Source organism: Epinephelus fuscoguttatus, linkage group LG2 (assembly GCF_011397635.1).
Source record: "Epinephelus fuscoguttatus linkage group LG2, E.fuscoguttatus.final_Chr_v1".
NCBI lineage: Eukaryota > Metazoa > Chordata > Actinopteri > Perciformes > Serranidae > Epinephelus > Epinephelus fuscoguttatus.
Genome location: NC_064753.1, coordinates 18,884,132 through 18,911,442, shown reverse-complemented (window position 1 = coordinate 18,911,442; position 27,311 = coordinate 18,884,132). Strand labels below are relative to the sequence as shown.

Here is a 27,311-nt window from a genome sequence, read left to right as displayed (position 1 = left end):
AGAACATGCACATCGTTGCTAAGGTACAAGGTTTCCTTCCACCTACTCACACACGGCACTGGCTTCCCTTGTATCCAGCACCGTGGGAAGAGAACACACTGGGGATGAATTGTGCCTGACTACCTACGGGGTGGATGCTCCCTCTCTGTGCAGTACGGGGAGGGCCAGGAGGCTGTGGGTGGTTTTTATCAAGACCTTATTTGGCTATAGTTACGCTTGTCATTTTCTGAAAAAAAAAAAAAAAAGAAAAAAGTTTGCTATACAGTCCACTGCAGCAGGGATTTATTTAACTCTATGAATTACTCTTCTCCTCTCAACCTGTTTTCACTTCTCACATAAACAATGTGAGTCTGCTGGGTGATAAAAATGGATCTGATGGTACAAGTCACGCTGACACCTTATCTTACCTTTGATATTTTTGGTTTCCGCTGAACACGTGAATCTAAAATGCACCTTTTCTACTATTCGGAGACCGCTGACAGTTTCTCCTACTTTGATGACATCTTTCAAGATTAAGTCGAACTATTGAAGGTGCTTTGTAGACATCATGTAATAATGACAGCTGATAGAAACATTTGTGTAAGTGTTTGAAATGTTCACTCCTCTGAGTCACAAGGTGTTTGTGTGAGGCAGAGAAATGTAAAAAGTTGAATGTTTCAAATGTATTCAAGCATTAGTTCGACATTTTGGCATGTGCACTTATTCCCTCTCTGCAGTGTAAATATGAACTACCACCAGCAGCCAGTTAGCTTAGCTTAGCACGGAGACTGGAAACAGGGGGAAAGAGCTAGCTTGGCTTTGTCCAACTGTAGAGAAAATCTGTTGACTTAATAACAACAGGTTGTGGTTTTACTGAGGATTATGGTCAATTTGTGAGCTTTAAAGATGCTGATAGGTGGATTTTGTTTGGACAGAGCCAGGCTAGCTGTTTCCCTGTTTCAAGTCTTTATGCTAAGCTAAACTAACCAGCAGGTGGTGGTATCTATGGTAATGGTATCAATCGTCTTATCTGACTCTCTGTAATAAAGCGAATACGTCAAGCTGTTGCTGTCAGCTTATGTTGTCGCTTCAATACTGACACTGTCACTGCTGGCTCTTGAACAGTCAGTAAATATTCTGCCTAACCTGTATATGAATGTTAACTGGTGTTATTCTGCTGCAGTGCTTTCAGTGAAGTTCCACTGGACAACTGCCCTTAAAATTTGATTTCATTCTAGTTTCACATTATCTGTTACTTTGACAAGTTAAATCATGTAATCAGCCAGTCAGAATTAGTCATTCAAGTGCTCATAGAGGATCTAATATAAGAGTCAGGCCTGTTAAATGTGCTCCATGTTACTAATGGTCCTTGTTATTGACATGATCTATTATTATTGATTTTTTTTTTTTTTGTCATATTCTAATTTGCCAGGACACTCCACTGGCAAGTACACTATGTCACTAGCACTAAGTGCTAAGCTGCTGGAGTTTGCCAGCTCCTATATTCTTGCCAAGTTACTTAACATACATGCCAACTCATTTGTTTTGTAACTGGTGGGTGTGGATTCAAAAGTAGATCACAAGATCTACTAAAAGGGTCTCGGACACACAAGCGGTTAAACAGAACACTGGGTCACGATGCAGTGGTGATAGAGAGACAAAGTCATACTGCACCAGAGTTTTTTGACTTGACATTCTTGGGTGTTGATGGTGATTTGGGAGGAGACATTTCTGCTTCTGCTTCATCACTCTGATTTGGATCCTCATCACATTCCTCTCTCACAGACAGATCTGGACAGAAAAAGCATTTCACAAGCTGATTGTTTTTTACTTTAGACCTCTTACACATGCAAAATATGATTCAGTACCACTTTAACTTTAATGGGCTGGACTGTGAAAGTGGCTCTAGTGTGAGTGGAGGACACATACAAGACATGAGCATGACACTGGGCTTGTAAAAATGCTACCACACTACACAGAAACCTCATTAAAACTGAGGAAAAAGCCCTTGGACAGTGATTCTGACCTTGCTTGTTGAGCACAGACTCCTCAGCCTTGCCTTCGGCTTTGGTCTCTCCCTCATCGGGGATTTTGCTGGCCATGGTGCTAGACACATAGAGCTTGTTAATGTCGAGGGTGGTCTTACTGAAGGGTGACATGGTGGAGTGCATGCTTGCATAGCCATTGGGAGAACAACTGAGAGCAGCCAGGTCTAGGGCTTTGCCCCCTGTGATGATGGGGATGTTGAGCGAGAGCTTGCGACGGCGGTTGGGTGAGGACGACTTGGTGATGGAGAGAGGAGGAGGGGAGGAGAACTTGCGGCTGGCACGCGGCGACGTGGGTGGCTCGCCGTAGAGGAGTTTGTTGTTCTGGCTGCTGGCAAAGAAAAGCTCCAAAGAACTGCAGGAAAGAAGCGGAGAAAAAGACAGGAGGATGAACACTGAGAAGAGTATCTTTTACTACTAAAAAACAACACCTTGGGGATATGGGGTAATTATTCACAGTGACCTGAATAGGAGAGAGAGGAAAGGGGAGAAATGGTGATAATGGGGGTGCACAGTGCACTCGGTGTCGGTACACAGAGGCAGAGAGGGAACACATTAACCACAGGGCTCTTCGGGAGCTCCTGCCTCTTTTATTTAAGCTACATTGTTTAAGACAGCATCCTCCTTGCACTGAGAGCCACCCCCTCTGAAGGCCTATAAATAGCATGTCAAGTGACAGTGTGGGAGGCACGGGTGCTGCCAACAGCAACCAGCCCAGGGGAGGCCCACAGAGACATGGGGAGAGAGAGAGAAAAGAGGAGCCAGAGAGAGAGTGAGAGAGGGGAAGTGGGAGAAAGAGACAGAGGTGCAGTGCAAAACAAAAAAAAAAAAAAGCAGGGGCAAAAACAGTGAGACTGAGAGGGAGGGGGCGAGAGAGGAGCAACATAGTGGATATGGATTCCACCACAGCGAAGGCTGCTGGTTGGGAGTGGGCGAATGGGAAGCCTCCAGCCCTGTATGGTGTTAGCTGCAACCATGTTGTGTCTCCTTGCCTAAATTTGCAAAACATTTACAAATAAGGAGATGAGAATGACAAAGATGGCAATGACAGGGAGGATAGGGAGAGAGATGAAGCATAAACAGCAAAGTGAAGAGTCAAGAGAGGACACAAGTAAAGCAGGAAATAGGCAAAATGAGAGGAGATAATTAAGCAGGAAAAGAGGGAGAAGTAAGACAAAAAGAAGGAAGGAGGGGGAGAGAGGAGGAGAAGAGAGCAGGGTCTGGGTGCAAAACACCACCATCAATATTTAATACCATAGAGCCGCTGCAGATGATGGGAGAAAGGGAGAGAGAGAGAGAGGGAGGGAGGGAGAAGATGAGGAGAGAGGGAGAGGGTGGGGTCCTGCAGCAGAGTGAAGGGTTGCCATGGTGACCGCGCAGCGGAGAGAGGAATGGTCAGACTCGTGGAAAGAAAAATAAAAGTAAGAGAATGGAAAAGGGTAAAAGAGAGGAACGAGAAAGCAGAGGAGGGGTGAGGGAGAGGAGGGTGGACGCAGGACCCAATTAACTGTGATGGTGGACAGAAGACAGTGGTGTTGGTTGTGACCTCTTGCTGCCTCTCCTCTCGTCCCTGCTCACCTGGAGAGGGTATGATAGCATGATGGGCTGCTTACAGTCCACATGAGAGCAAAGACAAATCCAGACACCAGAGAAGTCCTACCTTTTCACTGCACCATTACAGAACTGTTGCTGCATCCTCGAGAGAAAAATACGTGGAAAATTCAAACTTGGTTCCTTTTTCAGTCGTCACACACTACAGGGATTGGCCTGGCGGTGAGATACTAGGAGGGGTTTAATGGAACAAACCTCCTGTTTACAGGTAAAAACACTTCATGAAGAGGGACTACAGTAACTCTGAGGTAACTTAATCACAACTGAGAACACTGCTACACATGCACAGGTGCTCTGTTTTCACTGGGGATCTGCTGTGTCTGCTGGTTGAGACACTTTTCCTCTGATTGGCTGATGTTGTTATGCATTTCAAGTCCTTCATATGTACAGCACATTGATTTGCCTTATTGTTGAAAGGTGCTCTACAAATAAACCTGCCTCCCATGCCCTAATATATCAAATAATTTTGCCATTTATGCATAATTATTTGATATATTAGGGCATGGGAGGCAGGTTTATTATATCAAATAATTATGCCATTTATGCAATGATGCACCTTGACTTTGATCACATTTCGTTTGACCTTGGAGCTCAGCTAGTCGTACCATGCTGGTTTACTCTAACGAGACTTAAGAGTCTTAACAAAAGCCATGCTAGCTGCCCCCTTTACTTGGATACAGTGGTTACAGTGACAATGTTAACATGCTGGTGTTTAGCAGGTATAATGTTTACCATGTATTGACCGTCTTAGTCAGGTGTTAGCATGCTAACATAGCACTAAATGCAAACTACAGCTGAGGCTGATGGGAGTGCCATTAGTTTTCAGAGTTTTTGGTCATTAAACAAAGTTTATTGAAACTTTGACCTAATAATGGTGCCAAGTAAAAGTCAGGGGATCATCAAAGTCTGTAAGATTCATCCTCTGGGGACTATGCATATAATAATATAATAATATTAATATAATATAAACTTTTGTTTTGCTCCTATTTTTTATAAAGTGAAATTAAGGATTTAAGACTTTTTCTATCTACACAATGGGCTCAGTTTTCTCAAATTTTGTTCACAAATTTGTCAAAATGTTTCAAAGACAACATTTTGCAAACATATTCCACAATCCATCTACCTGACAGGTGTGGCACATCAAGATGCTGATTAAACAGCATGCTCTAAAAGGAGCAGTTTTGTCACACTACACAATGCCACAGATGTCCCCAGTTTGGGGGGAGCGTGCTATTGGCATGCTGACTGCAGGAATGTCCACCAGAGCTGTTGCCTGTGAACTGAATGTTAAATTCACTACTTTAAGCCGTCTTCAGTGTCGTTATCGAGAATTTGGCAGTACATCCAACCAGCCTCACAATCAAAGACCATGTGTAACCACACAAGCCCAGGACCTCCATATGGCTTCTTCACCTGCAAGATCGTCTCAGACCAACAAACTGATAGTTGATGCAACAGTTGGTCTGCACAACCAAAGAATTTCTGCAAAAATGCTCTGTGGTCTCAGATGATCTTGCAGGTGAAGAAGCCAAATATGGAGGTCCTGAGCAAGCTCACTAGACTGGTTGGATGTGCTGCCAAATTCTCGGGTAAGACACATCTAAAGATAGTGAAATGAATATTCAGTTCACATGCCATAGCTCTGGTGGCCATCCCCTGCAGTCATCATACCAATGGCAAACTCCCCCAAAACTTGTAACACCTGTAGCATTGTTATCTGCGATCAAATTGCTTATTTTAGAGTTTCCTTTAGGGTCTACAAAGTGCTCACTAGCTTTTTTTGTAAAGTAGAGCTGAAGAATTTCCCACAATCCACGGTGCAACCAGGCATAAGAAATGACAGATGACAGTGATATCAGTGAGCTCACTTCACTCAGGGGATCACTCACCGTGCAGGGATGGCACTGATCGGCTTCTTGTAGATGGTGATGAGTTTGTCCAGCACTACGTCAGCGCTGGTGAAGACGCGGTAGGAGTGGAGGAAAGTGTTTAGGAAGTCAATTGAGAGGAAGCGCAAGTCGGTCAGCCTCTCCAACAAACGCTCCACGCTGGCGTAGCGGATCTGTAGCACCTTGCAGGAGTTCATCATCTTGCTGAAGCGAATGTCGACATCATCACAGTACAAGCTGGTGTCCGACCTGCAGTGGGGTTTAACTGAGGTTAGGAATGTGACTCACAGGGATTTAGCTCCCACTACTTATGCAGCCTACCTACAGTTAGTACACTTCTCTAGTCACGTGCGAGTCAGTGGGTAAAGCATTAACATAGCTGTGGGTTGGATAGTTTCCCCAGAGGGGGAAAAAAACAAAGATCAATACAATTATCAGGAAAGACTAATGACATTTACTCATAGTGAAAGTAAACTGAGGCAAACCCCTCCGTATGTCCACCCGACTGGCCTCTACAGGCTGTACATGATTCGGTGAAGTGCAGGCTTGAAAGGGCCCACTGAATCATTCAGCTGTGTATACATACAAACAGAGGGAGTGTGTGTGTGTGTGCATGTTGGTGTGTGCTCTCCTAATCTTTATAAGAACTAATTTGAGACCTTGAAAGTGAGGAGATGTTTTGAAAAAGTAAAAACATTTCTGGTTTGCGCTTGTTTAGATGGCTATAAAAGGGTTAATGGTCAGAGTAGGTTTAGGTTGGGGTTATACAGGTAGTTGTGGGAATATGTGATGTCACTGAGGGTCCTCACAAGAACAGAAGTACAAATGTGTATGAGTTTGGGCACACATGTTCATGCATTATTCATGTGTTTGTCATGTATTTATGTAATGCCAATGCCAGTCTCTGATTGTGCATGTATAATGTATGTGCATTTCTGCGTGGTGTCAGACTCTCACTTAATCATCTGTGGCACAGTGACTTTACTGTTTTCCTCGAAGGCGTTCATCATCAGGCCATTGCAGCGAATGTTGTCGATGCACTGTAAGGCGAGGTGACAGACACAAAAAAGGCACTCGGGTGAGTGAGTTCACAAACGTGTTGACGATACAAGTTTCTACCCCTAACGGCCATAAGAGTTGGTATGTTCTTATCTTTTTAATGATTATGTATATCTATAGAGGAAGTGTCAGATGTTTGCAGACCATAGTCTTAAGTTTAATTTTCAGCAACAGTTGATTGCCACCAATCAGCTGTTGCTGCCGTTCGAAAGAAGGCTGAGGGACAGTCTCCATAAGTTGCTCTCCTCCTGCTATCTCTGACCGGTTAGCACGAGCTAACACAGCACATCGTGATCTCATCACTACTTATCACATTTTGCCACTTGGTCAGAACCCCCGGCGCAGCAGTTAACATCCGACACTGAGCTGTTAATCTCACAATGACACCCATGAAGGCTCGACTCTGTCGTTTAACCAGTTAATAACCATTGGGTAACATTAGCTTTGTGATGCCAACAGTTAGCTTTGTCACTGTGTGTGTAACTCTGTCCCAGGCACAGAGCTCCAGTCCTGCAGCAGTAGTCTCAAGATAAAGAGAGAAAGAGGGAAAGGGACTGAGCGAATCAATATGCTGTACGCAGCTCAACAATGAAATGAGATTTTAAATTTCAAGGTTGTGCAGAATTAACGGGGATTGGCTGAACTTGCGTTAACTGTTGCGATCACAACATTGCAAAACCCTGGAGGGGCTGAATTTTAATGTAAACTTGTAAACAAAATGCTTCACTTAAATCAGCACTTAACTATCCTGCTGTGTTTTTGGAACACATTCAGTCTATAATCTGACACCTACCTGGCTGATGTCACTTGTCCACGCTGACTTCTCCTGTCGGGATGAAGCCACCAGGATGACAGTGTAGGGCTGGACGTCTTTGGGCTCCACCATCACTTTAAAGTCCAGGTGCTCTGTGTCCTGGCCACTCCGCTCTCCTTTGGCTGTAAGGAACAAATTCAACAATCCTTATTTTACAGTGACAGGGAAAAATGAAATACACTGAGAGCAAACACCGTAAGAAGAATGAGGAACATATTAGAAAACAGAAATGCCTAAATAAGATAAAAATTAACACTTTAGCAAGTTCTTTTTTTTCCCCTATTTGTGAGTGAGTGCAGCTCAAAGCTCTGAGAGGGCCACAATCAAATTTTCCATCACATTTGTTAGGTGTGTAATCATACCGATATTTTATATTGAAAATGTCTAAAGGGTCTAATAACTGGAAAAACTACAGGGAATCTTGCCCTGATGAGTTACAGGAAGAAAACTTAATTAATTAAAAAAAATAAAAATAAAAAAAATCAAGGAGCTCTGTAATAGGGCATCCAGTTGGGATTTTGGTGGTCTTGCCAATTTTAAGACACATTCTAGACATTTCCAGATCAGTATTGAGGTGAACATTAAAAGTCTTAGTGTATTTTGTAGTTCATAAATAATGTCAGTAAAGCTTTCCGCATTGAGCCACAGATGACTGATTCTTACCAGTACCAAAAACCTTAACCTTGCCCTAACACTGTATGACAGCCCTCTCCTTCTGAAGACTATATCCCTGCAGTATCATTGTACTGATTCATTGTCACTACTCATTTTTTGCCAACCCCAGCACAACAGTTACTGTGGGGGTGATGGGGAGAAGGTAGAAATGATGCAAGTGCGAGGAGTCAGGGTAAAATTAACGAAATACTCCCCTACAAGTTTGTCTTTGGTAACATCTGCAGTTCTTCAGAGAAAATGATGCCAAGTAGTTTAAAGAGCTTTATAGTTTTATGTTTTAACTACGTCATACAGTAAATATGAACTCGGTAACTTACACTCATCATCTGTCCCCTCTGCCTCCTCCATCAGTGTGCAGTCTATGAGAGAAACCACTCCATTCTGTGACAGGATTGAAAGGTCACAAGGTCACACACAGTTTGTTACCAGCTAATAGACAGTGGAGCCTTCTGTACAGTTTAAAAAACAAAATGCTGCTGAAAAAGATACAGACTTTGGAAATGTCTCTATGAGGGCTATTAAAATCTGGGTCAACAATATGATTTAATCAGATGTGACTAAAACATTTTCTAAAGAAAATAAGATGAACTAAATAATTAATATTATATGTACATATTAAATAAGTGATAATTATCAAGCTACATCATGTCAGTCTATGCCTCGTTTATGTACTTTAAAAAGGTGCAGTTTTTACTGTTTATCATACTGTAATGTTGATAATACACATTAACACTTAACACACACAAATAACTAACATCAATTTTCGAGACCCTTTCAGTATTAAAAGGACTGATACTGCATAACAGCTGGGCAAAATGTAAGGCTTTGTCAAACTTTTCACTCTCAATTATCATGGAAATTGTGATTTTTAAACTGTTTTATGGGATATTTAAAGAAAAATTTACCTCAATTTATTGGCTTGTATTTTTTAGTATTAGGTCCTCCTGCTAAGAATCCTACTGTACCTTAGTGATGTGAAGTTTTCCCCCGGAGCCACGTGTACAGATGATGAGATGTTTGGAAAAGAGGAAACACTGTCTCTCTCCTTCTTTCTTCAGAGACAAAGAGCCCAGTCGGCCTCTCGTGATCTTCCCTTTCTCGCTCATCGGCACCTGGATCAGAGAACCTTTGGAGTGTCAACACACACACACACACACACACACACACACACACACACACACACACAGGAAAACACATGAAATTTGACTTTGACCTTGATCTTATAATTAGTGTTTAACCTTCGAAAACCCTTTATGGGAATAATTAAATGACACTCTCAGCTATGTCTGTACCACAAGTTCCTCACACTTGTATTAGCAGGTGTGGACAGATAAGGACAAATACACAAAATGTTTGCTCCAACTGTATCTGTAAATTACAAGCGTAAAATTTGTGTGTGTAAACACTGTGACTGCAAACTACTGTTATTAGTAGTTTGCAGTCACAGTGAACAGGCATGTGTTTGTGCACCAGTAATCAATGCAGAGATGGTGGAAAGTGTTAAAGATCTGGGTGAGAGTACATGTGATGCACCACAACAGAAAAGGCTGCAGAAGAGACATGTGAAGACGGTATTTAATGTATGCTGACGAATTCATATTTAACTGTGATACAATCCTACTTTTGTCAGTATGACACATTTAAGGGCGTGTGTCCATCAGAGGTCATCGTGCTTATCGCTCCTCAATTCTATATGTGAGTATTTGTGTTTTGACCTCACGTCATCCTTTACAACTACTCATGTACCAGTTTCCATAAAGACACTGTCATAATGAAACCCAATGTTTTTAATGACTTTCAAAAGAAAAAGTTGATTAAAGGCCATAAATTCAAATGTTTTCAGTTAAAAAACAGCCTTGCAGTTTGCATGCAGTGTTGGGTAACAAGTGTCAGAAACGTACCAGCTTTTATTAGTAACAAGTGGTGTCAGGAATTACAGTTTGAAATTCAGTAATTACATCACGATTACTAATCTCAGTAATGCTCTGTTACTTTGACATATGTGGGTCAGCTTGTTTGCTGTTTTATCAGGAGTTAGATGTTGGGTTGATTATCGGTTTGGTATCTCTGCATTCAGTGGAGACGCTGGTCCGGTAGAGGTGTTCAGTGCATAAACAAACAAATCTTTTACAATGAATCTTTAAACAGAGCTGACTATACTGAAGTGAACGTGACAGCTTGGATCAGAATCAGATTAAACGTACGACTGAAGACAGAATCAGCAGCAAACAGTGATGTGTTTACTTACTAACTGAGGTGCGTTTGAATGTGACTGGTGATTTCCACTGCTATGGTCCAGATGTGCAAGCTTGTTGCAGGGACTTAAAGGGACAGTTCACCCCAAAATCAAAAACACATATTTTTCCTCTAACCTGTAGTGCTATTTATCAATATATTGTTTTGGTGTGAGTTGCAGAGTGTTGGAGATATCGGCTGTAGAGATGTCTGCCTTCCCTCCAGTATAATGGAACTAGATGGCACTCGACTTGTGTTGCTCAAAATGCCCAAAAATTTGAAAAAACTAAACAGCTCTCTTTCCATAAATAATGACCTGGTTACTCAAGATAATCCACAGACCTTGTTTGCGAGTGGTTTCATGTAGGAACTATTTTCTGAGCTGTGATATTAGCTTGCTATGTGGTACTAGGTGAGCTAGCAGTAGATGCACACTTCCTTCTGCGTGGTGATACAGCTGACAGTGGGTTCAAATGTGGCCTCCTTAATCAAATTAACTAAGCATTTGAAAACATGAATGAGTTTCAGTTTTCATTAATGACAATGTTTACCCTTTAATCGTCTTTGTTGACTATAAAGTTAGCAAACAGACCGATATAAAAATCAATGTTCATGATCTCGACTTACTTACCTTGCCTTACAAATGTCTGACTGGTGTCCAGCAGCACTTCACAACCTTCCACGATCATCCGCTCAATAGCAAGGTTCTTCCTGATGTTCTCGGTCTCACTCACCTCATCATGCATGATTCTGTAGGGGACACAATGAATTCACAGTTAAAGTTGTGTGTTCAGTTCATTGATAATAGAGTCAAATCCCTCCGCATGTGATACACACCTCTGTATTTATTAATTCATTTACAGTGGATTTCTTTGAGTTGTAACATATACAACAGCACAATACACAATATATTTCCACTTGTTTGTCTGACTGACAGTAAATCTACCTAGAAAGCTCCTCCAGTTTTGACTTGGCGTAGTCTAAACTGTTTCTCTCCACATGCTCATGGGGAGTGTGAGCCAGCAACTCATGCAGCGTCAGGATGTACCGAGGGATCTGAGAGAGAAAAAGAGAGAGATGTTTAACCCACCTATCGAAACGGGTATCTTTAATCCTTTAGTGTTAAAATGTGCACTTCAAACTTTGAAAGGTCAAGAGATTTAAAGCTTTTGAGAAAGCAGTGTCAAGCATCTTGACATAAATGGCCTTGGACTGGTAATTAGTTGATCATGGAGCCTGTCCAGAGTTTACCTGAAAGGCAGAAAGATCATCTCTTCTACCAACGACGCTGACACTTTAATTCACTTTCACCATGAAACACTATTTCCTTTACCACCATAGCATCCACTTTTATGTCTTTACTTCAAATCTTACTCTCAGCATCATTATTCTGCTGTTGATGTAGTTTTGAAAACGTCACTTCATTTGAACACAGACTGTTGTGCAAAAGTGCTACAACTGTTTGCACGTCATCTCATTGCTGAAGATCAGGAAACAAAGGACAAGTTGTTCATTTCAACAAAAAAAATTCTATTTGACATCTCACAATGGTCAGTTGAATTTTATAATTACCCTTTTTCACACAGATAATACACTGATTACCTAATAGAGGCATTCTTACTAAATGATTTCAAATTTTTTAACTGATGTGACTTTGATCAAAGTTGGAAATATAATGCACTGATGAACTCTGATGTTTAAATGTTTCACCTGTTGCCCTGATGGGGAGCAACAGTCAACATTTTTATACTTAAATGATATCTTGCAGAAATCATTTGTCCAGTCTAACCAGACCAAAATGACAAATACTGTCAAATGGGCATGCGTCTAACATTAAAAGACATTAATCTCACCAACAATAAACAAATACAGCATACAAATTTGAAAAAAATGGCCTTGTGAGACATTACAATAAAGTTCTAGCTCATAAATGAAATGTCAGACAACACTATGATTTTGAGAAAACATGTAGGTATGAGGCATTTTGACACTGTGCATTTTTTTTTTTAAATAATTACACTTGTTGTGTCAGAAGTCAGACATGTGATAATGTAAAAAGCCACCGTTGTTGGATGAGATTTGTAGAAAGATTCTGGATTTCTTTACTGTACTAACATGAATCTTACTGCTTGTCTACAGGTAAACCAAGTTTGGGTAATTCAGGTCAGTACTTCAGAAAAGTAAATACAATACTGAATCTAAATATATTTTACCACAGTGTTGTTGGAGCACTAAAAAAGTGTACTTTCCAGGTTTAACAGGTGCCACAGAATACTTAATGAAATGATGTGGTGAGTCTGTAATGATACTGCAGTTGTTCACACTGTAAACCTGGTCTCTTACCTGAAACATGGGGTACGTGAGGAAGGTCTCCAGCGTCCTCTCCTCACAGTCGGGCTTGGCCTCGTACTGTTTCAGCAGCTTGTCAAAGTCCCGGTTCTGTTTGCAGTGCGCGAGGATCTGCAGGCTGTACTGGTGGTTCCTCACAAACTCCTGGTAGATGTTCAGCATGGGCAATAAGATGTCAAACAGGTCCGCTGTAAAGAGAAGCAGAAATCTTCATGACTATACAATACGTTTTGTTTAATTCATTCATACAATATATTACCCATGTGTTTATCATAAAATGTTTATCTAAAGACAGAAACAAATCATAGAAATCCTTCTCCATGAAAAAGAGTCAGTTGTTCTTATCAGTAAAACTTTCTGCAAACATGTAAAATCAAAATGTGGGCATGTGTTTATGTCCTGGTCTAAATTCAGCCTGATCTGTGCCATCATCAAATCTTAATTTAAACAATGAAACAGGTTGTATATGAGTACAAAATAATTCTGAGTTATGTTGTTTACAGTGAGAATCATGAGGGAAAAGGACATTGTTTCTAGTAAAAGACTCTCAATTTTTTTTTAGAAATGAGTACCACAAGCTATCCTCCAATGAGTTGGTAGTCTCATGGGAGGATTTCTTAAAAACCTACAATATGTATATTTTAATGTATGATTTGGGTGAACTGACCCTTTCAAATCCCAACAAAAGCAAGCCTAATGTTGAGCTGTGTGGGTGACTGAGGGGTCGTCTCTGTCTCTTACCCAGCACTAGTGTCGGCCAGCTGGCTATCCGGGCCTTCAGGCCCTGGTAGAAGATCTGATGGAGGAACATGATGGTCTCACTGAAAAAAAACAAAAGCAAAATGGCAGTCATGACTATTGTTTCTCCCTCTCTTGTTCAAAACCGTTGGCAGCCGAGTCACACACCACTATCACAACCAGTCTCACCACTAGCCACCTGTTAAGGAAGATGCTGCTGACATCATCGTGAGTGATGGGCGGCTTCTTGGAGCTGGCAGCCATGCGGAGCGGCCGCAGGAAGTTGTTGACCAAGATGTGTAGTTGCTGGACGTATTCGGCTTCTGCCTCCAGCATGCTGAACACCACCTGGTTCCTCTTTCTCATGCTTTCAGCGTGGGGCGAACGGATGTAGTCCTGGATGATGGTTTTCCACTTCCTGCGGCAAATCCAACCGCGCAGAAAACTCTGCACCTGAGATAAAAAAGGGTGAGCACACAGGAGTTAACCTACCTTTGTATGTCTGTGTGTGCATGTAATTTTGATTATGTAATCCAGTTGATTTTGGAGGGATTTTACATGCCTAATAAGTAGGTTAATTTTCTCTTCACAAAGAGGTGTATTCAGTCTTCCTGCTTATTGTAAACACAAAACTGACATATTATTACCTCATAAAGTTGCCATGGAGGACACGCCAGCAAACATTTGCTCTTACCACATCCTGCAGACATTAGCATTTATTTGGAGTTGTGACTCTGCTGACCTGACAAATGTAAGTCCAATATTCATCCTCCTTTAAACTCTGTTTTGGTCTTCACCAACTCCTGAGTGCTAACTATGGCTATCTACTGTTTGTTACTGGGTGTATGAATACAGCCACATGCTACAGCTGGAAACCTTGAGAGCAAACCAAAACAGAAAAGCTGTGTGCCAGCAGAAACCAAAACACTGAGCTCAAAGACGCTAAAGCGCTCTGTAGAGCTGAGAGAAACTGCAGAATCAGGTGATAATTATCTGTGCATTCATCACCTCAGCTTTTTCAGCTTAAAATAACTGACTTTCCAAAACTTTCCAAACTCTCCAGCTTTATTAAGAAGCAGGCAGCTGCTGCAGTCGAGCTGAAGACAGAACAAGCTGGTGGTTGTAGTGGATGAGGAGCTCCCCGCTGTGAATGCGAGTGTGAGCTTCCTTGAATAAATGAAGGTTAAAAATAAAACCTGCAGGTGCCAAGAGATGATGTAGTGTTTAAAAACCTGTTTCAGAAACCATACGTATCTCTGCTGGAACAGATCAAACTTTCCCCCTCCCCACTTGGTCGTCATCTTTGCATTGCTTTAGTTTTTCTTGATAAATAAAAAGAGTGAGTCACGCTTTCTCCTTTAAAACTGCAAAGCATGAGCGCAGTCACCTCTCACCTTTTTAATCTTCTTGATCTCCATGTCATCCTCACTGGGAGGTACCTCTGGATTTGACTGGATCTTTTCATTGTCCTTGAGCAGTCCAGCAATCTGAGATTCAAAACAAATCAAACATTGCATCGACTGAGTGGGCAAAGACAAGTATCTCACGCTGTATGCAGCAATACTCGTGATCTTATCTTGTCATATTCTCTCACTGCACTCTTTTTATTACGATTATGAATGTTTTATTATGTGTTCTTTTTTTCATACTCAGTTTTTGTCCAACTTTACCATCCATTAGCTGGTTTCAAAGAAATCATATATGAACAAAGTGTACCAGCTGCATCAAAAATGTATTTTATTTCATTCAGCCCTGTTTCATTTACCCCCATTAGACTGACACAGTGTATGAATAAGAATAGACCAGAGGTAAAAAAGCTTTTAATAAAGGACTGAAACAAACAAAACAACCCCAAATCCATTGCTACTACACGTTTTAGCCGTGGAAAGTGAGACAGTTGATTATCATTTTGTGTTCCAGGCTGCAGTATCAGATACAATAGAGGCTGATTCATGCATATTGAAAACATTCAATTCAATTGGAGCCAACCATTAGCACATTAAAGAGAGGTGCATTTGATTTAGTTTAGACTGAATAATTAGGATACAAAACACTCAACAGTATTGCAGAGTCTCTAACAAGGACATCCCGGAGGCGCTGCAAGATGTGACGCTCGACATGAGCTCACGACATTGTGGTAAGAATCTGGGTCGTGACCTTTGTCCGTTGCCCTTTCTGTCTTTATATTCTGTGCCTGACTACTCTCACTTCCATCTTTTAGCTGTCTGTGTCTGTGTGCCATACAGTAACACAGTAACACAAAACACACACTGACAGGTATTACTAGCATGAAATTACAAGGCAACTTACCTCTGATTTTAGCCGCTCTATCTCGATTTCCCCATCCTCTATCTGTTGTCGAAGTTGCTTAGCAACCGTTTTCTCCGTCTCCACTATTTGGATTAGATGGAGATACTTCTGCATGAGGCTCTCATGCTCTGTAGCCAGGTTCCTGTAACTATACAGACACACACACACAGAGACATTGTAAGGACCTCATTAACGCATGTTTCATGGGCTCTCCATAGATTTATCAAAGCAAAAGCAGACCTCTGATCAGACCTTACGTCCACACCGAGCGCAGGCACTTATGCAACCATTTCTTCAAATACTTGCAGGCTTAGCAAACCATGTGTAAAGCCTGCTTCTGCATGAGTGATTATTCTGAGCATTACCCAGTTCAACAAAGGGTTTTAGTTTAATTTGATTCAACATTGCAAAACAGCTTGTTAAAGTGGAAATGTGCTGAAATAATAGGAAGTAAAAAAAAAAATTTAAAGCATTAGAATAAAGCATCTAGACATCAGAAACCTCTATTAAAGCAATATAATAATATGGAAATACAGATCTTCATTGCCCTGCTGTGTATTAAATGCTTACAGGCCAACATACTACTGTACAGAAAGTGCTGCTGCCTTGACTGAGCACTGATCAATGTAATCTTCAATAAGTCATATCAATTGACCTTTCGCCATACAAATGCACATTGCTGACATTTAGAGTGATTGTATCGCTTGGCTCTCATGACCCTCTTTTGTCTCTGAATCTTAAAGGGGCATTTTGCTCATGATTTTACAGCAGAGAAGAGAGGTGGGAATTCACAAACTTCTGTAACTTTATTTTCTGATCCTACCACACATCCAGTGACAATCTGAAGCCTGGCAGAATATATTAAAGAGGACAGGGATACCAGACTATCAAATGAATATTGGGGTTGTTAACATCCTCTTGTAGCCCATCCTAAGTCATCTTAATGAGACTTTTGAAGCTAACACTTTTTAAGCCAGGCTAGCAGCAGCGTTTAAGGGTTAGCAATGACCACAACAGAAGGAAATATCTTGACAAATATCGGAAAGATGGTTTTGCGATCAGGTCATTTTTGAAATTATCAGTCCTAACTTTGGTTTACGGGTGTACCTACTCTTTTTTTTTTTTAGTAGTCTACCTCTGAGTTAATGTAAGCATGCTAACATCCTAAACTAATAAGATGACCTTGGTAAACACTATACCTAAAAAATCAGCATGTTAACATTGTCATTGTAAGCATGTTAGCATAGTGACATTAGCATTTAGCTCAAAGAACCTACTGTGCTTTAGCTCATATTTCGTTCTTGTTGAGGTACAATTCTTTGTGTGTATTTCATTTTAATGTCTAACTGAAATCACATTTAGTCAGTAGAAAGAATATTGTCAACATGTCTTTTAAACTTAGTTTTAATAGTTTTTCATTACTAAAAGTAAGATTTTTAAAAAAGTGACAGACGTTGAGAGGCTGCCGGAGTGCCAGCGTTAGCTTACATCGTAGAAGAAGAGACAAAGCAAGCCAACAGCTGTAGTCGACATATCATGGGCAGACACTTGTTCCTGGTATTGAAGAGTGAGAACCACAGCAGCTTCTAACCAGACAAAAGTGACATTCACAGGCACGCTTACATTCTGCTTAATGTGCTGCATCTGAACAACTAATAAGCTAGCTAGCCTGCAAACTGATGCAGACGTAGCAGACAAAAAACTATTTACAGGTATAGAGTGCTCCAAGGATTACGTTTTTCTATAGACCGACATGGACATTAACATTGTGCTGGTTCCTTTAACAAAAAGCCCACTGGATTTTTCTATTGGATTTTGGATTACAGCAGAAAATAAGCTCTGTGGCAATCAAACATTTATGATACTTGCATGTTTTGTTCAGCAGAAGTAAGAAGTAAAAAGCCAACATTAAGCTATAAAGAAGTTCACAAGGTCACATGACCTATGTCACCACCATAACAAGACTGTAAAGCCATATTTGGTGTAGCATTGTGATGTTCTGTTGCCTCATTTAGTCACTTGTCTCATTTATTCACTTGTTTAAGACACATAGAAGCTTCAAAGTTCATGAGTGGGGTATTTACTGACATATTTTATGTCGCAGAACAAAACTCTTAAGCTTGTGTTAATGACAGACCTTATTTCAGGCATCTAACCAAATAAAAACCCATTCAGAAAACCAATTGACCTTGAGAGGACGGAACTGTGAGTGGTAAGATGCTAACTCATTTCCAGGTTTTCGGACTCATTCCTGGTGCATTCTATACTGTACAGGAACTGTCAATTAGGCCTACTTTTTATAAACAGTATTGCCGGTAAAAGTGAAAGTGAACACACTCTGTACTGGTGTTCGCCTCGCTATATTTGCATTTTTTCTGCGCAGTGTCCATGATTTTAATAGCTTTCTCTTGGATACATTCTGCCTACAGTCTGGCACCTGGTCACTACCTTTTTATGAAGTCTGACCTTACCTGTGCACTATACCCTGAAATTTCCCAACACAGCAAGAAGAAAATAAGAAAATGCAGGCAGAGGGCAGGGTCTGCAGATAAATACACCACCACACACTTGTAGTTGGTCCTAGGTGATGACTGAGAGGGATTGCTTTTGTATGACTATATAACATAGACTGTATAAAAGAGTCTATGATCCATACATTGTTTTTAGAAAAAATACCGCATGGTTTACCTTTAATTTCAATCAGTGGATTTTGTCTACTGTATTAGGCTGTAAAAAGGTAATTGTATACTGTAACTGACCACTTTGGTGCTGTCAAGAGGAAACCATGCATCTCCAGTTTGAGTGATATTATTGCCTTCCACTAAAGAATTACATGCTGATTTATGGGGTGGTACAGTTTTGGCCCTCAAAGGCTCCAAAACCCTTTCAAGTTCCTATACACAAACACATACACAAACACTCTCAATAAAATCTCCTCAGATCAAACCTCAGCTGAATGTGTGTATGTAGGTGAGAGGTCATGTGTGAGAGGTACCTGGCCTGTGTGATGGCAGCCACCCATTCATCACAATCCTTGACGTCCTCTGTGCGCAGCTCCAAAGCCTTCTGGTTGTCATGATTAAACGAGACGATAAAGTAGTACTGGAAATCAACATGATAGAAAGAGTCAGTATATAAAATTTGTTCAGCATATCTTGAGACAGTTAAAATATATGAAAGGGTTTTAGTGAAAAATGTACAATGTTCTCCTGATGATCCGCAGGAAAACCTACGTGAGAGGAAACATTTTATTCATCATCACTGACCGGCATTTTCATGAATCTACATTTTGTTGCATTTAAAGTTGTATGGATACACACATGCATGCCCATGTGTGTGAATGAGTGGGAGAGAGAGATCCTGAGGGAAAAGTCTTGAGAGATTCATTATAAAGCCTCAGTGTATTCTGCCTGTAACCTGGCAACTCACCTCTGAATTGGTGGAAGCCTCTCGACTGACGCCACATTTTGTTTTGCTTTGTCCCAGTGATTTGGTTGCGTTTTAGTGACACAAACAGATTTACATCCTCACCTATTTTTACTCCATCGCCAATTACGTCCAGTGACCCAACAGCCTTAAAGGTCCAGTTGTGGCAATTGTGGCAAATGCATGTGGAAGTGTTTCCTAACAGGCTTATCAGGTAAAATCCTCAAATCACCAAAGTGGTGGTCATTGTATTAATAGTACAGACAGTCTATTTGTGGTTGAAACACATCAAATTATATAACACTGATGCATTGTAAATAGACCCCCACAAATCCAATATATTGGATTTTTTTATCCCTCCCAAATGCCAAGAGCAAATCATTTATGAAGGAGAGTAATGTTCCATATTTCCTGATGAGCAGCAGAATGGGCCTTTGTCAATAATGTGCTTCCCATCTCCCGCTTCCTGTGAGCTGGTGTGTCAAGCCTTTTAGGCAGCTATATTTAGCTCCACGTCACCACATTTTTTATGCCATAGAGACATTATTGCTCGGTAAGTGAAACACCGTAGCCCATAGTAAATCTTTGTTTAAGAGCTATGAATAAAAGGTATTTAATTTCACCTGGAAGACAGAAAAGATTAAACACATCTACTTAAGTAATGGTTATGATAATGGTGGCTAGTTTAGTTTTCTTTAAATAAAAATGCTTTTTCAATAAGTTTTTTTCTTTCTTTTTTTAACTATTATACATACAGTACATATACATTTACAGCTATACATTGATTTTCTGTTTGGAAACCCTGGCCATTTGTAACAACTCCGAAAAGCTACGCAATATTGTTTTATCACCTTTACACTATATTAGTTTTTCTAATTTTATGAGATTTGCTTATAGACATGATTTTGAACAAACAACATGTTTCAGAGTCTGATGCAGACTCAGACATCAAACTTAAGTTTAGCGTTCGGCTGTAAAACACAGTTAAATAAAACTGTAGTAGTAGTAGTTTTACATTGGGTTGGCCATCAGGGGTGTCGGTTTACCAGGCCCAAAAATTAAACAATGTCAAACAGGTTAGCGTGCAGCATTTGCACGTTCTCCCCAAGTCATTGTGGGTTTTCTCTGGGTACTCCAGCTTCCTCCCACAGTCCAAAGACATGCAGGTTAACTGGTGACTCTAAATTGGCCGTAGGTGTGAGTGTGAGCGTGAAAAGTTGTCTGTCTCTATGTGTAAGCCCTGTGATAGTCTGGCGACCTGTCCAGGGTGTACAGTACCATGTCTCTTACCCAACATTAGCTGGGATAGGCTCCAGCTCCCCCGCGACCCTCAAGAGGATAAGCGGTTCTGTGTTCTGTCACCTTCATTAAAAGTACTGCACATCCATTACAATGGGATAGCAAAGCCAATGTCAACAAACTCAAGAATAAGTATGTAAAGGTAATGCTATTTCACTGTGTAACATAAACCACCTGCAGTAAACTGAGAGTGTAACCATATTTAACTTTAAATTTAAACAATTAAATATGAAAAATGCATTTACAGACACTCTATACACTTTTCAAAACAATTGGAAATATGTTTGGAATATTGAAACTCTATGGTGCCATAGATATTGTAGACAACTATTGATGCATGGATACATCCATTCAGTCTTGTTTGCTTCTTTTCTGAGCACAGATATTGTTGAGAATTATTGTGATTACTTTACAGCTGGCCACAGTCATGCTGTTTTATGCCTACATTTAACCTATACTTAAGATTATACTATAAATTCCCAAACTATATTTTTTTAAAAGTTCTGAAATACCTTCATAAAATCAGTCACAACAATAGTGAAGTCATGAAATATGAGATTGATGGTGGTCTACTGTTGTATCGGGATCCTTTTTTCTTTATTTTTTCGTAAATTTGTTTATATAAGTGCGAGCATTTCCACCTCGCCCCCCTCCCTCTACCCCTCACCACCTCACATTTCTCATATGCCCATATTTGCTGTACTTGCTAAGTGAAGCACAATGCCGAGGCATGTTGTTGCACATTTCGTTGGCCCCTTCAAATGCACTTTTTCAGATGCAAATAGGGGTTGCCATAGTAACTGTGGGCTTAAACGTAGCTCGCCTTCTAAATGGGGAATAAGAACATTTAAAAAGTAGAACACTCCAAAGAATACAATGAGAACGGAGAGACAGACGGAAAGGGAGGGAGAGAAAGATCTTTTGCCTTCTTGAGGATTGAGGGCTATAAAAAGAGCTGTAGCCCTGCAAGGTGGCAGTTGGCTTGGCATCTATTCGCTGCATTGTCCCTCTCCCTGTCACACACAGATAAGATCCAGCACTCGCCCGGCTATTCCTTCTGTAGCTCTGACACACACACACACAGTACATGCACACACACTACTGACACGCTCAACAGAAATCTGTTGTAATCTGCATATGTAACAGGTTCAGTGTTAGAAATCTACAGTAGCATTGCCTCAGATGACCTCTGCAGTCTGCTCATTGACTCAAGTGTCACTCTTTGTTTTTCCAGAGTGGGGAAAGTGAAAAGGAAATCTGTATGCCCTCAGACACCTGGTGCATTGATTACTCCTTCTGTCCTCATTTCACCTTTTTATAGATCAACATCAGCGTATACAGCAGCACACAGTAAGGCAAAGAGAGACTTCAAGCCACGCACAGTCTCACAAGACATACAGATGTGAACACATACAGACACGGACACTGATTGATTGCATACTACAAAGTGTGTCATTCACACACACTAAAACCACATATATTTGTGCATACACCTTCAAATCTTATGTACGTGTGCATACAATTTCACACCCCCACACAAATAACACAAAACTGAGAGAATTTATTCCTGACACATATTATGTAAAGGGACACGTGCTGAACAGAAGACTGTGTTATGCTAATTGAAGGCTTTCAAATTCATTTAATTCACTGTTGAAATAAATTCACTGGAGCAGCCTGCATGAACAGCTGTCATCATAGATGTCACTCAGTCCATATTTCATCCCTAGAATAGAGCTCTGGTCCTGACACCGTTTTAAGGAAACAGGCTTGATGGTGAGCAAAGTTCAATAGTTCACACTATGAGAGTGGCCGACGAGTTCTCGTGGCTATGCAACAAAGTATGTTGTTAATCAGTGCCTTCCAAAAAACCCATATGACGAATATGTGCTCTTTCTGACCTGCTACCTCTATTTAAAGGAGCCGCTATGTAAAGATGTAGAGGAGTAATGGCGTACTGAGCAGGGGATAGAGTCTCGCTGCCTTTGTGTGTGTTGTAATCCTTGCCTCTCTGTTCATTGTTGTGGCAGACGGTCCGGCTGTGTGTGCTTATGAGTGCACGTGAGTCCCTGTGTGTGTATCCCACTAACCACTGCTGCTCTGCACTGCTCTGCAATGCCATTGTCTCATAGGATAGCATCCACCGTGCAGTCTCCCAGCAGTTAATAGTGTTAGCTCTGTCAGCACTGTTGCCATTGTTAGAGCTGTTTATGGAGTTAGCACCATTAGCTGCTAGCTGCCAGCTCAGCCACCTCCACGTTGAGAGCTGTGTGCAGACAATCCCCCTTAGACTCTGAATCACAGATATGCTGTAACTGTCGCACTCAAGTCTGGTTCATTTTAGGCAGCTACAACTATCCATGCATTTTCATCCACTTCTCCGGGGCCAGGTCGCAGAGGCAGCAGGCCAAGCAAAGCACCCCAGACTACCTTCTCCCCAGCAACGCTTTCCAGCTCCTCCTGGGGGGCCCCAAGGTGTTCCAAGGCCAGATGAGATATGTAATCCCTCTAGTGTGTCCTGGGTCTGCCCCGGGGCCTCCTACCAGTGGGACAAGCCTGAAACACCTGTAACAGGAGGTGTCAAGGGGGCATTCTTATTAGATGTGCAAACCACCTCGCGAACCACTGACCCCTTTTGACACAAAGGAGCAGTGGTTCTACTCCGAGCTCCCTCCTGATGTCTGTGCTTCTACAACAACTACAAATACTTCGTAGAAAAAAAAAAAAAAAAAATCCAAGAGAAAAAGAAAAAAAACTCCTCACAGTCAAGTTGACGACTGCAAAATTATTGCTTGACCGGAAAAAAGACTGTCTTCTTCCAAAACACGAAAACATAGGTCGTTTGTAGAAGCAGCACTTATGACCCACATTTATATTTAATGTTAGGTGGCAACCTCTAGTGGCCATTGTTATAATGATGATAGCAAAGGAGGTGGTCAAGTGACATAGTATAAAGATCGACAAAGCCCACATAGGGAAGTGTTCTGGGTGGAAAGGTGTGTTAAACAAAGACAGGACTTTCACCCAGGAGACTGCTGTCCGTGTCCCACATGAGACCAAAAGTCAACATTGAGTTATATGAATTGTGTAAGGTTGTATGTCTCGTGAGGAAATAACAGTAAGTACTTATTTTAAGCCATGCCATGGTCTTTTCTCTAAACATAACCAAAGAGTTTTGGTGCAACTGCAACTGTTTCATGACGTTAACCATGTATTAATGGTCATAAATGATACATTCTGTCGTTTAGAGGAAGTGTTAATCTCTTGCCACCAGTGGGGGCACCAATTCAGGAAACTCTAGTGGGTTGTATTTAACATACAACGTATAGGGTCATATGAGTCAGAGGACTTGTTGGAGGAAAACGACAACCATCCAGTGCTTTTTTTCCCGTGCTAACAACTGTAACCCCAAACACCTAAATCTGACTCCATTACAGGGGGAAAAAATTGTCCAGGGTAAAATAACCATGTATTTACTTGCTCTGAATCGTCTAAATTCTGCTGGCACATCTGTATGGCGCCCCATTGGTGACACTGATACTAATCCTGACAGCCCTGCCAACAAAGAGCAGAGGGCAAGTGTTTGAAGAGCATGACATGACAGCAGAGTTCAGCTCCATGGACAGCAACACCAGGTACAGATGATGAGAAGAGACGCTCAGGAAAACTGTACAATAGTCTGTCGTAATGAATTAAGCCTGTGTCTATGCTTTATTCCTCATTTATACAGTAAAATATAAATATTATAACTTAGGGGGTCTTAACAAGACAACCAACAAAGAGATAGTACATGTTCATTACTGAGTAGCTGAATAATTTAATTTAAATGTAATAATTCAGTAATCTGAGTCTGACAGTGTAACATCCAATATGTGCAAATGTCATCAAACTTTGTTTTGGATAAACAGATATTTTAACTATTTATATGAAATAAGAGATCACAAATATTGCATATATATATGCATAATATTTATAATATAAATATTGCATATATTATCAAAGCAGTAGATGGGAGAGACATGAAATGTTCATTATTTGTGAGGGGATTTTGGTTGTTTCCATGTAGAAGTTATTGATTTTTTTGCAGGACATTGAGTCCCAAGTCAAGTCCCAAGTCAAGTTAGGCAAGTCCTGAGTCGAGTCCCAAGTCCTAAACTTTGAGTTTTGGGTCCCAAACAAGTCATAATGTGCTCTTCATGAAATGGCATTTCAACAACAGATTAATGTACAAAAATTATGAAGGCTGTTTAAACTTTGTATTTGTTTGTGAAACAAATAATCAAATTTGATGGAGGTTGTTGCGTCTCTGTAATTTTCAACCCATACATTTTGCATAATGCAAGTCATTTATTGTTCACCACCTGTAGTTTAGCAGTAGTAGTCTGTACATGAACGTGATGTTGTCAGATTGGTTCAAACAAAGTGGATCTAGAGAATTAGAGTTGACTTGCTGGAAATGAATACTGTTTATGTTAGTTGATTCAGGAAATTAAGGGAAATTAATTAATTTGTAGCTCACTTTTTAAATAACATGCTTTAAATATTTGGGTTTGGGGGGATATATCAAGTATTTTCAAGTCAAAAGGCTCAAGTCCAAGTATAGTTGTGACTCACTGGTGTTGAAGTCCAAGGCGAGTTGCAAGTCGTTTTTGATTTTGTTGAGTCTTAAGTCTTTACATGTGTGACCTAACACCACATCTGATATATAGTAAAAGTGCAATATGTCTGTGAGGCCTACAGTCCAGGTATTTCTAAATTCTAGTGAAAACTTTCATACATACACTCAAAAGGAAAATAACTGTCGGATTCAACATGTTAATGGCACTGGTGGACCACCTGTTTGCCTCATGAGCGCAGATGATGATGACTGAAGAGATAAAAATATAACCCATCACTTTGACTTCTGACTGCGATTCTTTATCTGCTGTGCTGCAGGGGGAAGCAGAAGAGACTGCAGCTGGCAGAACAGATTTCAGAAGGTGACTGCAGTCGTAGCTCACAGCAGCTTGACCACTTCTCTGGCTCTTAAATGCTTTTATGCCACAAGGTTTATTCCTTCCAGCAGCCTTCCTAACCTAACCTCTTCAAAACTGTTTCGCTGGAGGCAACCATGCTTTCCCTGAGATTATTTCTGACCCTGTCACACTGGCACAAAAAAACAACAACAGTGGACATTGTGTAGCCCTCACACATGTTAATCCACGGCACTAAATGCCCGAGGAATTAAACGAATAGGGGATGTACTGAGAAACAAAAGCAAGCCTGGGACATCGTTTAGGCTCCATTCATGGCTGTGGTTAACAACCTCATGATAATGAGAGAGCTATCAAATGAACCAAGCCGCTCGAACCGAGGAGACGCAGTTGCCAAGGTAGGATGCTATTAATATCAAGACAAGGAATTAAATCAATAGGCTACGTCAAAACGACAAGGAAGGGGCAGCTCTCCTCCGCAAGGTGGCAACCTGCAAAGTTTGGATGCTGTTTTAAGTTTGCTCCCCACATATGAGCTGCGAACCCTCAACATTTGAGATGTCTAAAAATAAAGTCTCTTATGTAAAAATAAATGTGCTGCAACAAACAGTGTGATGATGACGAGAGGAGAAATTGAGGGACCCGTTTTTTGGTTGGCAAAGTTTCACAGATACCTGCATTCATCCTGTCAACTTTAAAGCACTGTATGTTTCTGTATTTTTGATGGGTTACCTCAGAGGCGGGCTGTGAGGCTATTTTAGTGCAGAATCGAGACAATCAATCAGTTAGAATGACGCCATTACGTAACACCGAGCGTCAAGTGAACATCTCTGGGACATTGTTTGCGTGATAAATAGGTGTTGGTATAAAAACAGCAACTGCTGCGTACACAGAATACCTCCTCTTGCTTTCAGACACATTGATAAAAGCAAGTTTCTCACAACACACACAGGCAGCAGCGTCAGTGAGGAGGTTCACACTGACACTGTCAGTCAATCAGACCTATGGGAGCTCGCCGTGTGATCGATATCTTACCTGCTTCTCTAAGCATTCCTTCGCTGACAGAGACGGTTTGGGTGACGGTGCCCTGTCACAAACACATCCCTCCAACAGGTACAGTCCGGAGGGGCGTGAGCTGGAGTCGTTCTCGAAATAAAACAGCATATTCTGCAACAAAGCGAACCACTTTGAATGCCATTTTGTGTTGTCGGAGCTTTTCTTACTCAGGCAACCTCGCCTCGTCCCGTCCTTTTTCGCCAAAAGCGCCAGATAGGTGATGTGGCCATCATTGAGTCTCATCCCTTTCTGCATTTTGGCTGTGAATCCGAAAAGGATCTGCGGGGATGCCTGCGGACTCTTACATGTTCTTCTCCTCCTCAGCACCTCCGAAACACAGTCAGACTTGGTGGGCAGCAGTCCACTCCCGCGTGCCTATCCACAGTTGCCACACTAACGTCTGCAACGGCGGAAAGAAATGAATAAAAAGCGTAAGAACAGGACGCACGGATGTAAGCAAAGTTACGCATTCAACTGCACTAAATCCACGCTGCCAGCCTTACTACACCAGCCTCCTCAGAAAAGCCTTCCTCGTGAGGACTGAGGTGTCCCCGAGCATAGCCTACACACGCGCACACAAGCGAGCGAGCGCGCACACAGCATCCTGCTCTCACAGAGGGAGGAAGCGCAGTCACGTGACCCGTCCCCGGAGCAGCAGATTTCAGCACCTTGGACAGAAACTCCGAGGAGCAACACAAGAGGAGCAGAGAGACGCAGCTTCTCCATGTGGAGAATCCCGGAGCAGTTACAGGGCTTATCAGGCCCCGGAGACTGACAACACACACACACACACACACACACACACACACACACACACACACACACACACACACACACACACACACACACATCT

General features: G+C 41.3%; 1 protein-coding gene across 1 annotated transcript in view; it reads right to left on the bottom strand.

The window, feature by feature from the left end:
* The window catches only part of LOC125906105 (ras-specific guanine nucleotide-releasing factor 1-like), a 35,604-nt gene extending 8,565 nt beyond the window's left edge, over positions 1 to 27,039 (bottom strand). Inside the window, exons 1-16 of the mRNA XM_049604528.1 lie at positions 26,438 to 27,039; positions 18,700 to 18,806; positions 15,705 to 15,852; positions 14,789 to 14,881; positions 13,594 to 13,847; positions 13,398 to 13,477; positions 12,651 to 12,844; positions 11,254 to 11,363; positions 10,939 to 11,057; positions 9,038 to 9,198; positions 8,390 to 8,453; positions 7,377 to 7,519; positions 6,482 to 6,564; positions 5,525 to 5,773; positions 2,006 to 2,379; positions 1,654 to 1,770 (exon numbers count right to left, since the gene is read on the bottom strand). Coding sequence (XP_049460485.1) covers positions 1,654 to 1,770; positions 2,006 to 2,379; positions 5,525 to 5,773; positions 6,482 to 6,564; positions 7,377 to 7,519; positions 8,390 to 8,453; positions 9,038 to 9,198; positions 10,939 to 11,057; positions 11,254 to 11,363; positions 12,651 to 12,844; positions 13,398 to 13,477; positions 13,594 to 13,847; positions 14,789 to 14,881; positions 15,705 to 15,852; positions 18,700 to 18,806; positions 26,438 to 26,713 — 2,572 coding nt within the window. The 5' untranslated portion in view covers positions 26,714 to 27,039. The remainder of the gene's footprint in view (positions 1 to 1,653; positions 1,771 to 2,005; positions 2,380 to 5,524; positions 5,774 to 6,481; positions 6,565 to 7,376; positions 7,520 to 8,389; positions 8,454 to 9,037; positions 9,199 to 10,938; positions 11,058 to 11,253; positions 11,364 to 12,650; positions 12,845 to 13,397; positions 13,478 to 13,593; positions 13,848 to 14,788; positions 14,882 to 15,704; positions 15,853 to 18,699; positions 18,807 to 26,437) is intronic.
* Positions 27,040 to 27,311: the final 272 nt, after the last annotated feature.